At 44.9% G+C, this 15,544-nt stretch overlaps 1 protein-coding gene across 3 annotated transcripts; it reads right to left on the reverse strand.

Moving 5' to 3' along the window:
* Positions 1-810: 810 nt before the first annotated feature.
* On the reverse strand, positions 811-12,486 carry LOC119453320 (uncharacterized). 3 transcript variants are annotated; one of them, XM_049667761.1, is made up of 4 exons: positions 11,437-12,476; positions 7,806-7,913; positions 6,310-6,445; positions 811-4,324 (listed from the first exon to the last, which is right to left on the reverse strand). In XM_049667761.1, the coding sequence occupies exons 1-3, from the start codon at positions 12,325-12,327 to the stop codon at positions 6,323-6,325; spliced, it is 1,122 nt and encodes a 373-aa protein (XP_049523718.1). In that variant the 5' UTR covers positions 12,328-12,476; the 3' UTR covers positions 811-4,324; positions 6,310-6,322. The 3 variants fall into 3 exon arrangements, 2 of the variants coding, with proteins under 2 accessions (XP_049523718.1, XP_037571287.1); XM_037715359.2 differs by having other exon boundaries at positions 827-4,324; positions 11,539-12,476; XR_007467079.1 differs by having other exon boundaries at positions 828-4,324; positions 12,396-12,486.
* Between the last annotated feature and the right edge of the window lie 3,058 nt (positions 12,487-15,544).

Raw genomic sequence — 15,544 nt, forward strand, 5'->3', positions numbered from 1 at the left:
TGGCAACGAGCAAGTCAAAAGTATCACAAAGCTTCTCAAATTCCTTGATTAGTGGGAAACCTCTAGTGGTAATGTGGGGTTCCTCAGCCAATCTACAGCCGAGGGCCTTCGTGTAACATTAGCCAGTACGGTGTCACTGCTGACCTATATAGCAGAAGCCTTGAAGTTCAAGTATCTACTGACCGCTCGCTTAAGCCATGACCCAATCGAGAACCTGTTTGGCATCCTCAGACAGATGTCTGGGTCGAATGACCACCCTACACCTTCGCAGTTTCTGATATCTGTAAACTGCCTCGGCTTTTACAGTCTGGCATGATCACCTGCTACAGGAAGCATCTCACAAGGCCTTTTGAATAGCCTTCTTAGTGCCAACAGCAACATTAAGATGAAAGATTTGCAAGACCAATTGGAAGAGCTGCTCAACGTGGGCCATCCGAATTAAGTGCATGAACTGGTAAAGGCATGTGACGCACTTCCGGACCACAAGGATATGGTTCAATGTAAAAGTGACTCTCGCATAATATATTATGTTTGTAGATACGTTGCCAGGAAGATGCTAAAAAAAAAAAACGCTAAGTGCCCAGAATGTTTGAAGTTACTTTTGATAGGAGAAGATTCCGTCCTCCCAGAGGAATCGTGCTTCACGAAGTACACTGACTGGGGAGGACTCCTCTACCCATCCCAGGCCCTGAGGGAACTGACTGCTGTGATGGACGATGCATTCACATATTGCTTCAGCTTTCACAAGCTGAAGTCGGACAGCATTCGAGACCTCATTTCTTGTCTGTCTTTAAACAAAGCTGAACTTGGTAGGCTGCGCACATCACAATACAGAGCTCAAAAATCAAGTGACTCGCTTTTTCACTCTGACTAGAATGCCCTTTTTAATTGCAGCAGACAATGCAGCAAGGCAGGGAAAAAGAGAGAGGATGAGGCTTCTCAAAATTACATGTGCAACATTAGATACACATCAGTGCTTTTTTTCTTGCTGGAGTTGTCAAAAGGCCAATATTGCCAAAATGTATTGCATTTGCAATGCTATTATTGCATGTATGCAGAACTGTGTATGTGGTTGTAAATAAACTGCAACATTTCTTTTCACTTCAATGATCTCACTATAAATGTTTCTTGTGTTTCTGCTTGTACGATCGGGGCATAATTCTTAAGAAATGTTTCTACATCAATCTCTTATCAGAAGGTCTTTTTATTTTTGCCTTAGCCTCTAGCATTTAGCTGGCGTTCGTTCTGGCGACAGCAGAAGGTTTTTGCGATACACCACTTCGGCACCGCAGGGCCTTTGCATGCAGCTATGGTGATAAGGCCAGGTTTCATGGCCCATAGCAACAGCGCCACTCCCCTAAGTCCCTCTGCCCAAGCTGTGCACGTGCGAGCTAGTGAGCAGCCGCCGCGCTGCTCGAGGCGAAAGAAGCACAGGCGTCTCGGTGGCGACAGCAGCGCCGCCGCATCGTCATGAAGAGATGCTCCTTCACTCGCGCGCCGATTCTGACACGTCCCCTTCTAGCCACCATACTAGCGCTGCAGTTCTATTTGCATCTACTGACATGCTTTTTGTTTGATGAATTACTGCCGTTGTCATAGTGCACCAGATATTCACATTTCCTTTGTTCTCTTTTGCAAATGAGCTTTGCAAATAGCTTTGGCAAATGAGCTCAAGTCCAGATGATAATGGCATTAAATGTGTCAAATGATGTAAGTAAGCCTTTTGTTGCAATACAGAGTACACGGGAGTTTTCATATTTTACTTTGTTTAGGAGTGGCATATTCTATATTTGAAGCGGATTATTTTCGAATATTTGTATTCGATTCTATTAGAAGTTTTCGCTATCCGCACACCCCTAGTACAAAGTTATCAATTACTCTTCGTGTATATTTCCTTCCAGGAAATGCACTTTTACCACTGGAGATACAAGAATGAATGTTGCCTTGAAAAATTCTCAAAGTCACATGTCACTGAGAGTGACGTCACAGCATAGCTCACTTGTGATATATACGTCACCCTCCGGCTGGAAGCACGGAGCCCGCAAGAAGGGCGAACAGCGTTTGGTTCAAAATTTCAGCTCTTTCTGTGGTGCGTAGCGATGCAATACTTAGCAGACACGATCGTTAGGGCGCATTCTATGCACTGCGCTTGTCAGCTCAAAATGGCCACACCTGGTGAGGGGCTCTCTAAAATGAAACTTCCTTTTACTGCCTAGCCCAGTGGTTCTCAAAGGGGGATCTACAAAGCCATCTCTGGGAGTCCGCGAAACACACAGCCGCAAAACAAAAAATATGCAAATTTTTTGGAGACCAGTTTAGCCTTGACTGATTCCCAGTTCCAGGACTTGCTCCAGTTCCTGAACCTGCTCCAGTTTTCTACAACGTATGCATGCAAGCATGCTTTTTCCAGGCTTGCATACTTCAATACCAAATACAGAAAAGGTTGAATGTGGCTGCAGATAGTACACAACTCTGCTTAAGCATGACCGTACCACGTACTGATAAGCTGTCCAGATTGAATTTGACGCGGCCCTTTTGTCTGACCATTCTTTGCCAGGGTGCAATAAAAGGCAGTAGTTTGAAGCCACATGGTGTGTTAATTTATAACCGCCCCCCGTCACTGCAAGGATTCCTCCTTTACTTCCACCGGTCCACAAGGGGTCCCCAACACATACATGGCTGAGAACCACTGGCCTAGCCCATAGGGAAATAACTGACAAGGCTTAGTGTGTCAACACAGTTGCTGCAAGCCCACACGCTTGCATGCGGCGTGTTCAGTCTGCATTTTGACCATTGTCAAGCTGTTGACACACAAAGGTATGGCCAATGCATGCACCAAATCTCCATCCCGTGGCAACTTTAACTGAGGTTATATGTCCACACATCAGACGCTTAGCAATTCCGAAGAGTGTGAGAACTCACTTATACAGCTTCACTGTCTTTAATGTATCAGTTGCTCCGACTGGCATACATATGCGAAGCATGAACCTTAGATGAAGTAATTAACTCATGACAATGACATGACAGCAGCAGCATAGTAGAAACAATTGATGGATGGGACAGCTTCAACCTCTAATTGCTGTCATAGTAAGCCAGGCAGAAAACAAGGTGGCAGGGGCCGATTAGGGGAGGGGGGCCCGACTTTTGCCACATCTAAAGCTTTACGCTTTGCCACAGCTAATCAAAAGGCAAGACAGAAACTGCACTCGAATATAAACATTTCACCCAAAGATAGTAAATGGTGTCCACAATGAGCAAGCTATTGTGGTCAGCATTTTTTAGCCGTGAATGCATGCATGTTTTCACATGAGTAAATTTTTTGCGTGTACTGCACTAAATGCATTAGTCTGGTTGCGCATCCTTAGATAGATTCTGATTTCATCTTGGTGAAACTGGGAGCTGTTTCACTGTGTGTAAATTAAGTTTAGAGGTCACAATAAATTGAACAGGGCCAAGGACAGCTGAACAAAGAAATTAATTCAATGCTGCAGTGCAAACGCACGAGTAGAATGTATTGATGATAGAGACCATGCACCTGCAGAGACATGCTGGAACACCAATAATGCTGAAGAGTTGATGTAACACAAATCACTCAATGCAATTTTGAAAGTGCCTTTAGATAGTTGAGAGTTCATCTCACAGTTCTGCCGCCGCTGGCAGCAGCAGTCAGTGATTCTGACAGGTTTAGACTGGCTAGACAACGGTGCCCCAAAAACAAGTAAAGCAGCCAGACTGCTGCACATGTTTGTTGAATATGGCTGTGCATTGCAGCAAAGCCAAACTGACAGTTTACATCATCTAGAGTTGACGAATGACTACAGGTACACCCTTGATCAAGGTATGCAGAAAAGGACTTCCGTAAAACAAAATTCACTGACAACTCATACTGACAACCCGAAACTGCCCGACACGCTGCAATGTTTGCAACGCCAATCCGAACAGAAGTCTTCAGTTTCATGTTGCATGCCCAGGCATTGAGGAAATTCGTCCTTAGTTGCAGAAGCCCAGGTTTGCATACTTTTGATAATGGGTGAACACTTTCAAATTACAAACTGGCAAATGTCACAGTTGCCGAAAAAACTGCACGTCATCAGCACATGCACATGTGAAAGTAGCTAAAAGTTGTGGCGTCAAATGCAAGCAGTGTAGCCATCAAACGGCGCAAGAAGATTCGCCTGCTTTTGCCACTTTTCTCGCTCTTGCGTCCGAGTGTGAGGGAGGCCTCCATGTCGTCATGGACAGGTATGCCGCGAGGCCACCCAGATGCTGCCAGCTGTTGCATTGAGCAGCTTCTCCTTATTCTGTCAACCTGGTTACGCAGGAACTGCAAGAATGAAAATGACCGCATCAAGCTGACTTTCACAATTCCTCACTTTCAAGTTTTGATCTCAACTTATTCCTGCAAGAACAATAATTTCTCATCACGACCCATATATTGATGAAAAGATGTAGCCTGTGCACACTAAATACTTCCAGCCCAACTTCTGTTCACCGTACACAGTGCAATAAGACACCTGCTACTAACAACTAATGTTTTGCTTTTTCTGTTACTTCATATGTTGCTCAATTTCACAAATGTTTTGTGCCCACCCCCTCTGTAACGCCCCATGGGCCTCGAGGGTATACTGATACATAGAATATTAAAAAAGATGCTGCTGTATTCAACTCATACCGATACATGCAGTGGTCAACTGCCAACAGACAATGATATGTCTGTGGTACACCATCGCAGCAGCTAGACGTAACAAACAAGAAAGCTAATGCAGCAAACGGAAAGCTAGTACACATGACCCTATGGGAACTAAACAGTACTACAGTTAAACCTGGATATAACGAAATTGACAAATTCCCGAAAAACTTTGTTATAAAGAGGATTTCGTTATATGCAGGTTCGGCACGAAAATTCGAAGAAAAAAAAATGCTTACCGTATTTACTCGATTATAACGCGCCCTCGATTGTAACGCACACCCGTTATCCGTTTTCGGTGAAACACTCATCCTTGGAATGTCACACCAGGTACTGGATGCGTGGACGCAGTGTCGTTTCGCACAAGCGCGAGGCGTCGGAAACGAAGAGCGAGCGACACAATGGCGATGTAGTAGGGAACCTACATGCAAGCGCTGTGCTTGCATGTAGGCTCCCTAGCGTCGTATAGTGTCACCTAGTGCCAGGTTAGTGAAGTGAAGCGCAGAGACTTGCGCAGTAACCAAAGAGTGGCGCTGCCAGCGCGTTGAAAAAAAAAAAGTTTTTTTTTTCCTTCGGCAACATCAACTGGAAAAGGAGAGTGCCGGCTTGGCGGGCTAGGCCAGCTGCAGCAAGCGGCGGGATCAGGTTTGAATAAAGGGAGAGGGAAAGGTCACGCCTGCGGCGGCAAGATCGCCGGGTCGAGGGATGTAGGCCTGCCTCACGCACGCACGCACACGTGCGCTCGCTCTCACCTCGCAGTCGCCGTGAATTCGAGCGCGCCAAGCGCGATGCCACCGCTTCGCATTCCGTCGCGGCGGAGAAGGTGCTTCCGGTTGCTGCTCACGCAAAAATGACAAAATTTGAAGCGAAATCTCTAGGTTGTCGGCGGGGAAAATTCGTTATTTCGAGGGTCTCCCGCTGCCACTTCGTTACGTAGAGGTCTCAAATACATGTGCTTCTATGGAGTAACGGCGGGGAATAGAAAAACTTCGCTTATATCCAGGAATTCGTTATATGGAGGTTCGTTATAAGCAGGTTTAACTGTAGTGTATTAAAGTGTAAGAGATCAAAATTAAACATACAAATGAGGTCTTGCTGTAAATGTACATTCTGTAAACCCCTTTTGTGTTTAATGCCAGGAGATGACTTAGTTGTGGAGCGACACATGATGCTCAAACAATATGCTTGTGTTTCAAGCCAGCCGCAGACATTTGTAATAAACTGGTTGCAAGTATCCCACTAATGTCCCCACACTTAACTTTAAATGTTCAGCTGCATCACATTGATAAGCAAAACGTGGGAGGAAACTGTAGATGTAGCGTGCATGTGTTGCACGTGAAGAAGTTGCTTAAGCACGAGTAAGCACACATCTACAAAAAACTTATTTATATAGAAACGTTGTGAGGCGAGAAGATGGCAAAGACTTCCGACGTTGCTAGACGAATGTCCAGTTTTGATCTGCCCGCCAGAGGCACTGGTAACAGTCACGGACACCATGTGCGTTCAGTGCGAACACGGGCAAAACGCGGACGGCGTCGACAACAGTTCTGCGTGTTGCTGGTGCTGCTACAAAACTATGCTGGCTCGTTCCCTGCACCCGTTCACCTGTCTTGCGCACTCACCTTAATATCACAGTCACGAGACATCAACCTGGACTCCAATGCAGCAAGTTGAAACGCGCAATCTTGCGCACCGGACTAGAGTGATGTGGTGTTCCGTCTGACAAGATCGATCGGCATGCTGAGGCAGGGTGCTGTCCTGCAGAGTGAGCACTTACATTATGACTAGAGTTGAGAAAACTTGAACTTGACGCATTATTAACATCTGAACAAAATCTCAACATAAAGCGCAAAAAAAATTGGGACACGTTGTTGGGATACGAATTGGGACAGGAACAAATATGTTCACTTTGTTTTTATTGCTGCCAAAATGTTTGCCATGCTCTGGCCACCAAAATATATGCCGCCTTATTCTCCACCATTGAAATAAATTGTTAAGAACATCTCAAGTGGCTGCTTGCTCAACCTGTGTCTTTTCTCCTTAAGATATTCTTAAAGCTGGCTAGGGAACGAAAGCTCCGCACCATTATAAGTGAATAGTTATCGATAGTTCTCAAAGCTGCATAAGTGTGTCCGCACGTATGACATGCGAATAATACTAGGAGAGAAGAGCTAAGAAGTCTGAAAGGGACCAACACAAATGCTGCTTTTGTTTCTTGCAGGGAGTCAGCATATGCAATGTTTCCGGACTTGATACTCTGCCCCATCGATAGCTCTTGAACTACTTCACAGCCTTGTATAGCAGAACTCCATTCAGCATACGATACAGTACACACGAGACACTAAGTATTCCGTGCCAAGATGCAATAATCGGGTACATTTTCAACAAACTTCTGACATTTCGTAGGCAAATGCCATGGAATGAAAACAAACTATGTAGCTGCGATAAGGGCAACCTTTAAGTTTAAGAGCTCCTCTAAAAGCAGATGCATACCTGTCATGAACCAGTGTGGCAGGCTCCACAGGACGCGTGACGCACATTAAATAAATGCCGTACTTCCACAGTTCTTGCAATTTTGAAGGAATCTATGACAGTTTACAGCGCAAGTGATTCGGACACCGTGGAGAAATAGCAAGAGGAAACCACTAGTGCTCCTCGAGAAGGCTGGAATATTACCTGTAGTTGATGGCAAAGAGAGTACAAGCCCGTCTGTTAAACTACTGGAGCCATTACAGAAAACCTGGACAACTGGGTCAATTTGTAATTTTTCGGGGACGCCCAACGTAAATTCGAGACGACAAATCTGCTGGAAACCAGGTGCAAGCAGGCTTGGTAGAAGCATACACGTAGCTGATGCTAACATCAGGCCATTTTCTGAAACCGAGACGTGTCTCTGAAATCTCAACTCTATAGTTATCACTGAATCATGAATTGCTCAACACTTGTTCCGTAATACTAATCGGTGCAATAAGTTTACATGGCAAAGTTCCACAGAAGTTAAACAGAAGTTCGTGCCCAAAACACGGAAGCAATAAATCATACTTTAGCTGAAGCTATTCCAGAAGCATGTTACGCGTACTTTGTGCATACTGTGCTAGCATACATGCAAGAGTCTCACCTCGCCAACGCACTTATCGTAACCTAGCCATGGTTCCCGGTGGAAGGTGGTGCTTGACAACTTGCACCTGTGGCATGCCAACGGCTTTTCATCTACAGCATCGCCAACCTGCAGGATACATGACCCGACATAAAACACCTGCGGCACAAAATAAAAGGTGTACTTATCTATTGAACTAGATCAAACAATCTGATTGGCACCCTCTGGTATAATAATTCGATGCATGTCTCCTCAAAATGTTAAACAAAATTATGGAAAAGTTTTGGCATTAGTAATGGAGCAAGCGCCATCACTGGAAAGACTGGCGCTGCCGTCGGCATTGGTGTAGCGTAAAAACTCACTTGTACACAGCTGCTTCGCTGGCCACCTTGGAAACACAGGAGTGTACTGAGAACAGAAGTACTTGGCAAAGCAATACAAGCCTTAGCCGTGCTGTGCTTCACAAAATAGCTATGATAAAAAATACGACATCAAGGAATTCAGAAAGATATTGAATACAAAGGACTACCATATATCCGCGTGGACGACAAAGTCCCTAGCTGCGTAACAGAAATGTATTTTCAAACAGCTCCAAAAAACATTTGTACTACATGGTTTCTTGGGACCTGTAAGCTGCTCGTATGCTGTGACCCGAAGCCCTTCGCATAGTGAAACTAAGCTCCTTAGGTGCATTCCATATTCACGACAGGAGAAACAGTGCGAGAAATGGGACAAGAGAGGACAGAACAGTGCTTTAATATCTTGTCAGATCTTTCTTGAAGCGTTCTTGGTGCCATTTTTCCTGTACAAAGCCGTAACCGCCGCAAGCTCAAATTCAGACGCCACAGCAACATATGCCCCATTTTATTTATTTATTTTTTACTTCGAATGAATGTTTAAAGACACCTTTGAAATAGCACAATTTGGCTTGTTCGGCGGAATTACCTGATGTAGTGAACATGCAGATGCTGAAACTGTTAACAGTATATAGTAGAGAATCCGTGGTCAGTGCAATGTAAGTATTCCTTTCGCTTCATTCTATTCCCTTCTTATCATTCACCATTCAGGACCTGCCGATAGCGGTGATAGCATAGGCCTGGCGCCGCTCAGATTGACAAAGAGCGAAAAGGAATTTAGTAGCGTAGCAATGGAACAGAAACTTATTCCAGCCCAAAACCAGCTTCGAAGAAATCTGACTAGCAGAACTCTCGAGAGCTTCATGTAATCCAGCTGAAGAGGAAGTTCTGATACCTTCCAAGAGTAATTTTGCAAGAATCTACAACTAAATAAAGACACACAGGTGCTACCACACATAGCAAATTAGAAACACCGCGTATCGACATACACGCGCACACGCTCACCGCGAAGTACGATTGCTGCCCCGAGACGTTATTGGCTGCACTTGTACAGATGGCATATAAAACGTATATATTTTACGTCGTATTTTCTCAGTAAATGCTGCTTTCAGATATTAAGCCGACTCGGCAGACCCCACTGCGACGATGCCACAGTGGATGTGCATTCGATTTTGTGAAAAGGCCACATCTGTAAAGTGTTCTGTTCTTTCAGTTGACCTAGAACCATTGAATTTGTAGTGAAAAACTTCCCTCATTTTGAAGACAATTACAGAAGTGTCCAGGAGGGTGCCTGCATGGCCCATATATCAAGTGCCAGCAGCCAGACCATGAGAAGCATGCTGTGTAATCGCTAACACAATGTCAACAAGACGCTTCCAGAAGATGGCCATACTACATGTCCGTGCGCCCAATACAGTGCACTATCAAGAGCAATATGAAAGGAACTAAGTGTGGAAAGGGAGTTGTAGTTATAAGTTCAGTCTTATCGCGCTTTGATTCTTCAATATGGGTAAATCTTGCTGGCAGGTGACAGTGATAAAGCTATACCCAACTTCGATCTCAGCTCACAGTTGCTTTAGGCAGTGGCCCGTGTCACAGTAACAATTGAACATATTATGCAAAACCTTGGCATATCCCGACTGTCAGCTTCTGTCAAGCTGTCCCTCCCCCCATCCGTTCTATAAACACAGGTAAAGCAGAAGTTCCACCAGTTAACCTAACTGTGCCTACCAATCCACTTTTGTTTACGACCGTGGCCATTACTTATCACCCTGTTAGGTTTGAACATTATCTGCCCAGCACTCCGGCATTCTCTTTTACACCGTTCAGGGTATTACAAAAAACAAACAAAGAAAACTAGCTGGTCCTAGGCCATGCAGAAACTGATGCAATATGAAGTGTGCTTTGATCCCCAGGAATGTACTTTACTCTGCAAGACTTCAAAATTAAATTCCTTGGGTTTTAAGTGCCAAAACCACGATCTGATTATGAGGCATGCCAGTAGTGGGGGACTCCAGGTTAATTCCAACCCCCTGGGCATCTTTAATGTGCACCCAATGCACGGTACATGGCCGTTTCTGCATTCCGCCCCCATCGAAATGCAGGCCGCCGCGGCCGGGATCTCATCTCGCTATCTTGTGCTTAGCAGCGTAGCACTAAAGCTACTAAGCAACCACGGCAGGTACCCTGCAAGACTCCTGCATACTCGCAATGATCATGTTAAGCCCTAACCCATCACAAAGACTGAATGCCTGCCCGAAACTTGTCATTGGCAAAGTCCTTCTTGAAATACTTGTTGGCGCTGTTAGATGCACCTCGCATCGTTTCGCCAGTGCTGATTCAGGGGCCGGGCATTCACCCACGTCTGATTGGTAATGCTGTATATGTATCCTTCCATGTTAAAAGAATACTGACCACATGTCCAGTCATCTTTCTCGCATTAATCTTTTTCATGCTCACATGTATATATCTATATTTTTTCATCTTATGAATGATGGCAAACTCAACCCCCAACAGCCTTCTCAGTTAAGACGCTCTTCTATGGTCTTCACTTTCACTCACCGACACTCTTCACATTAAAGCAACGCTACTGACATCCCCTCTGCGATCTTAGTTGTCGCTTGGCAACGAGTGACTTCATAATGTCTTGCTAATGTCACTTCACATGCGTCTTACACTTTACCATATCTTCAGTTTCCCATTGACGACGTTGCAGTAAGGCCGTTTCACTCATTTCTGTGATCCTCTATCACTTGTTGACAAGCTGCTTCTCCCATTCACATCTTGCTAATGCTGCTGCATGCTTAACAATACACTTGCGAGCTGTTCTCGATGCAGCAGTCCAGAATGGTGTCTGCATCTCAAGCACAGGGCATGCCTGCTTAATTACATGTTGTCACAAACATGCAAACATGCATTATGAGCCTTATGACGCCTTTCGGGGCATGTTATCGACCCTTGTCCTTACACCCACTGCTCTTGTGTTACAGGGAGCCTTCATACGTAAAGAGATGGACATGTATGTAAAGGCTCTATATTATGCAAGTAGTGCTTGGCAACATCTGCCGACGGCGGCACACACCTCATTCTAGAAAGGCAGCATCAGTCACTCTATAAATAACAGTCCAGCACCGCAAAGAATGCTTCGCATTAAAGGAATACAAAACTAAGGGGCTCTTCGCATAAAAGTGGCCACAGAATGGAGCGTTTCAAGTCAGGTTCGTCTGCTGTTCATCATAACAGGGGAACAACGTAGCAATTAGACAAGGACAAAGAGATGCAAAAAGAAAACACACAGCACTGTATTTCTTGCGCCTTTCTTCGTCCCTGTCAGACTCCTGCGCTGTGCCCCTGTTCCGACGAGCCAAAGAGAGGACTGGCGATAGCAAGCTACTGACCCCGATGACAAAGCCGAAGGGATCGTCTTGCAAGCGCTGCCCAACGCCTGCGTTGGCCGCTTCGCGCTCGAGCCGCCTACGACGCCGCTGAGCCTCGCACCGCCGCGGTAGCGTTTCGCCGTGCGACGGACCGTCTTCCAGGAGTTGTCGCAGTTCATCGGCTTCGCGCCGGGCCTGCCTGCGGCGCCGCTGGGTTTCGGCACGTCGCTTCTTCCTTTCTTCGTCGTCCTTGGGGTAAAAGCGTCCCGCTCGAAGCGGGGCGCCTTCCCGCCGTCGTCGTTCGTCTTCGGCCTGGAGCTGTAGCTGCCTGCTACGTCGCTTCGCCTCGGCCCACTGCCGTCTTTTCTCCTCGGGGCCAGCGGGCGCTGGCCTCACAAGAGGAGCGGGGCACCCGCGTTGGGCCTGCCACCGACGTCGCTGACCTTCCGAGCGCCTCAGGCTCGTTTCCTCGGCGTCCGCCGGAGCTTTCCTCGCTTTCGTAGGACGCGGCCTCACGCCGCCGGCGGCCTCGACCCCAACGTCGCCGATCGTTGGCCCCCTTGGCTCATGTTGCCGAACGACGACGGCGGCGGCTGCAGTAGCTTCGATCATGGCTCGCTTCTGTGCTTGGTAAGCTCTTCTACGACGTTCTAATCTGGCCGCCCTTTGCTCCGGTGTTTCAGCAGCCAACTTTGCCCTTGATTTATCTAGCGCAGCCTGCCGTCTAGCTATATCATCTGGATTAGTGGATTCAGCCTGTCGCTTGCGCTGACGCGCACGCTCAGACAGCCCATTCCAACGCCAAGACATAGATTAAAGAACCAATTTTAGAGTAGGGAAACCATAGAGTTAATATAACTGACTCCTGGAAACTGTACCTTCCAGAGTGGTACGAAAATAAAGGCGTGTTCCAACTCTGGCCAGCCATAGAATGTAGAACTAACCAACGCGTTTCGAGCCGTCTGTCTGGAAGCATGTCTGGAAGACGGATGGATGGATGGGTGGATAAATGCTATGAGCGTCCCCTTTGAAACGGGGTGGTGGGTTGCGCCACCAAGCTCTTGTTATTATTTGGCAGCATTTTGCATAGAGTTTTAGTGAGAAACTCTATGATTATAGTGAACTAGAATATGTAGTGCAGAAGCTCTATTCTGGACACGCATGGCGGCTGCACGGCCGCCATTATCCGCCATCTTGGCTGTCTCATTGGTCACGTGTTTTGAAATTTGTGCCGGGAAACGGAAGTTTTGCAAAATGCAATTTTGCGTTTTCGTCAGAATGACGAAGCCTGACGTAGAGCTGCAAGTTTTATCGATTAATACTTTTTTGTGGTCCTTGGCACCTATATTGCGACTTTAGCGCTTTAAAAAGAAAGTGGGCGGTAGCATGCAGAAGCTCGTGCAATGCATCTGCAATTTCGCGAATATGTGGTGGCGTTCCAATGCCAGCTTGTTCATTGGCTGAAGGAATATCCCGTGAGGAGCGTCACAGGAAGGGCCGTTTCATAAACGTCAATTTGACGTTGCGTGACGTTGCGCTGGGCCGCCATCATGGAGGAAGGAAAAAAAAAAACTTTCCGCTGAACTATAAAATCAAACACTTGCCTTTGCTTCGAGTTGTCGACAAATTCGACTTCGCCCTGCCATCTGCTAGCCGCCTGGTTAGCTCAGATGGTAGAGCGGCTGCCCCGGAAAGGCGGTGGTCCCGGGTTCGAGTCCCGGACCAGGACGAATTTTTCTTCAACTGCGAGGCTTTCTTTCGAGGAACCCGGTTGGGTTTCCATTGTAGCAAATTGCTACATTTGGGTGGATGTCTCATCAGTTTCCCTTTAATGTGTAAGTGATCGCAGGAAAATTACCTAAAGCTTAACACAAGCAAAACTAAAGCCATAGTATTTCGAGCAAATAACGAAGTTGTAAAAGGTATCTTGTTTAAGTTTGGGGACAACTATATTGAAATCGTGCGTAGTACCAAATGTCTTAGAGTAACCTTGGAATTGCTTAATTGGGATGCACAAATTAATAACATACGATCAAAATGAACAAAGTGATAGTGTGCTATGTTATTAAAGATATGTGCTATTAACAAGAATTAAACAATTAATCTACAACGCATTCTTAGTTGCAATACTTAACTAGTGCCACACTCTCTAGGGCACAAGTGCGAAATATAATTTATCCAAGATTATTGTTGCTGAGAATGTGCAATGAAGTTAGTTGCTAACATACCATGGCATGCCCACACAGAAAACTATTATTCCTAGCTTAACATCATTTAAGTGTCCAATCTTTATGCCTTCAGGTTAACTGTTTTATACAAAAATACTATTGGAACAAACAACTCAGATATGTTGACACTATTCAACCTTCAAAGTCATGTGCCCATGTACAATGTTGCACCACTTGGCCTACATCGTTTTGTCGACTGTGTACAGATTTCAATCATGCACCTATAAACTTCCCTGTTACCTTGACACACTTGAACGGAATTACATCTCACTGAAAGAAATATCGAAAAATAAGTTAGTGTTCTGCCGCTCCTGCATTAATGAATGGTGTTTCATTCTCTTTTGTGTATGTTGCGTTTTTGTTTATGTTAGGGGAGGGACGGGGGGGTGAACGTGGCAATGAAAACTTTTTTTTATTGATGGGAATAAATTTATGAAATTTGGCGTGGCAGGTGCGATTTGTTATGCTGATATAGTTTTGTGCTATTTATTATAATTTTCGAGTTACAACACTTGGCAGCCTATAATGGTCATCCCCAAATTAATTACACATAAGTTTGCCAAGATTTTCACATCAGCATGTTCACAAAGGCCCATTCTGTGTAATAAAGATATTGGCTTATTTTTTTTAATGCCGAAATGAGCATCAAATTGTTTTTTGAACTTTCCTATGCACATTTTCTTACTCACGACCTCTGCAAAAAAATATATATAAATCTTTTTATGAGGTGCAGATAAAAATGGACAGCTTTGCTGCACTCATCAATGTTTCAGGATCTAAGTGAAAGAGACAGAATTATTTTGTCTTCATTCGTTATGAAATGGCACTAGGATGACTGAAAGCAACTGCAGAAAAAATGAACGCTGAGAAAACAGAGCTCAAAGCTCGATTTTTTCACAATTTTTGATCAAAGCACTCTAGGAAAGTGCTGTTTTCTCTATTTATATTGCGTATCTTGTTAAAATATTTCACCACGAGGTAAATGAAGGTCCAAAGATCCCGAACAAAATATAAATCGGATAATCGAAAATTTTGACCAATTTCACCACTTCAATTGCCACGTCCCCCCTTAAATCAAACAATGTTAACAAATTCACTAAGACTGTTCTCAATTTTGTACGTATATTTTCGTACTGATCCCTACTGTATGTATTTTTACTCTTGTACATTTGCTAATTCAGAATGTGTTCCAATGTTTTCAGTATTTCTGTACGCTTATCAAGACTAAGCTGTTTTCTCGCCACACTATCATGTGGGGCACAATGGGATTTTCTCATGCCGCTGCATGCGGCTTTTACCCTTATTTCCGCTCTCATTCTGTATTCTATGAAGAGAGAAATAAATATCATTATTATTAAAACTGTAGAATGCAGAGAGCATGGGTGCTACCAGTAGCACCCGGGCAACACTTAAACTCAAGCTACTTGATCCCTTTAGTTTGGGAGTCAATACCGCGACATTGAATTTATTATATGCCAAAAATAAAACACAAGTGTATTAGAAATTTGACATAGTATGTAACACTATCTTAGAACTCAATGAATGACCATGATTGTCAATGTAACGCCATGTTAACACTCTAAAATAACATCTACAGTCGTTCACCTATATAGTGACTGACTCTTTTCCTTTTTGTATGTGGTGAGATCAACGGTGGTCATTGCAGACAATAAGTGGAAAGTGATTTCCAGGAGATATTTTCCTTTGCCATGCTACCATACAAAGGCACCATAATCTGTCACTGTGTGGCTAATTAGGGAGACTTTGCAGGTGTGTTGCTTCCATCGGAAGTTCAAGCA

Source organism: Dermacentor silvarum, chromosome 5, assembly GCF_013339745.2.
Source record: "Dermacentor silvarum isolate Dsil-2018 chromosome 5, BIME_Dsil_1.4, whole genome shotgun sequence".
NCBI classification, from domain to species: domain Eukaryota; kingdom Metazoa; phylum Arthropoda; class Arachnida; order Ixodida; family Ixodidae; genus Dermacentor; species Dermacentor silvarum.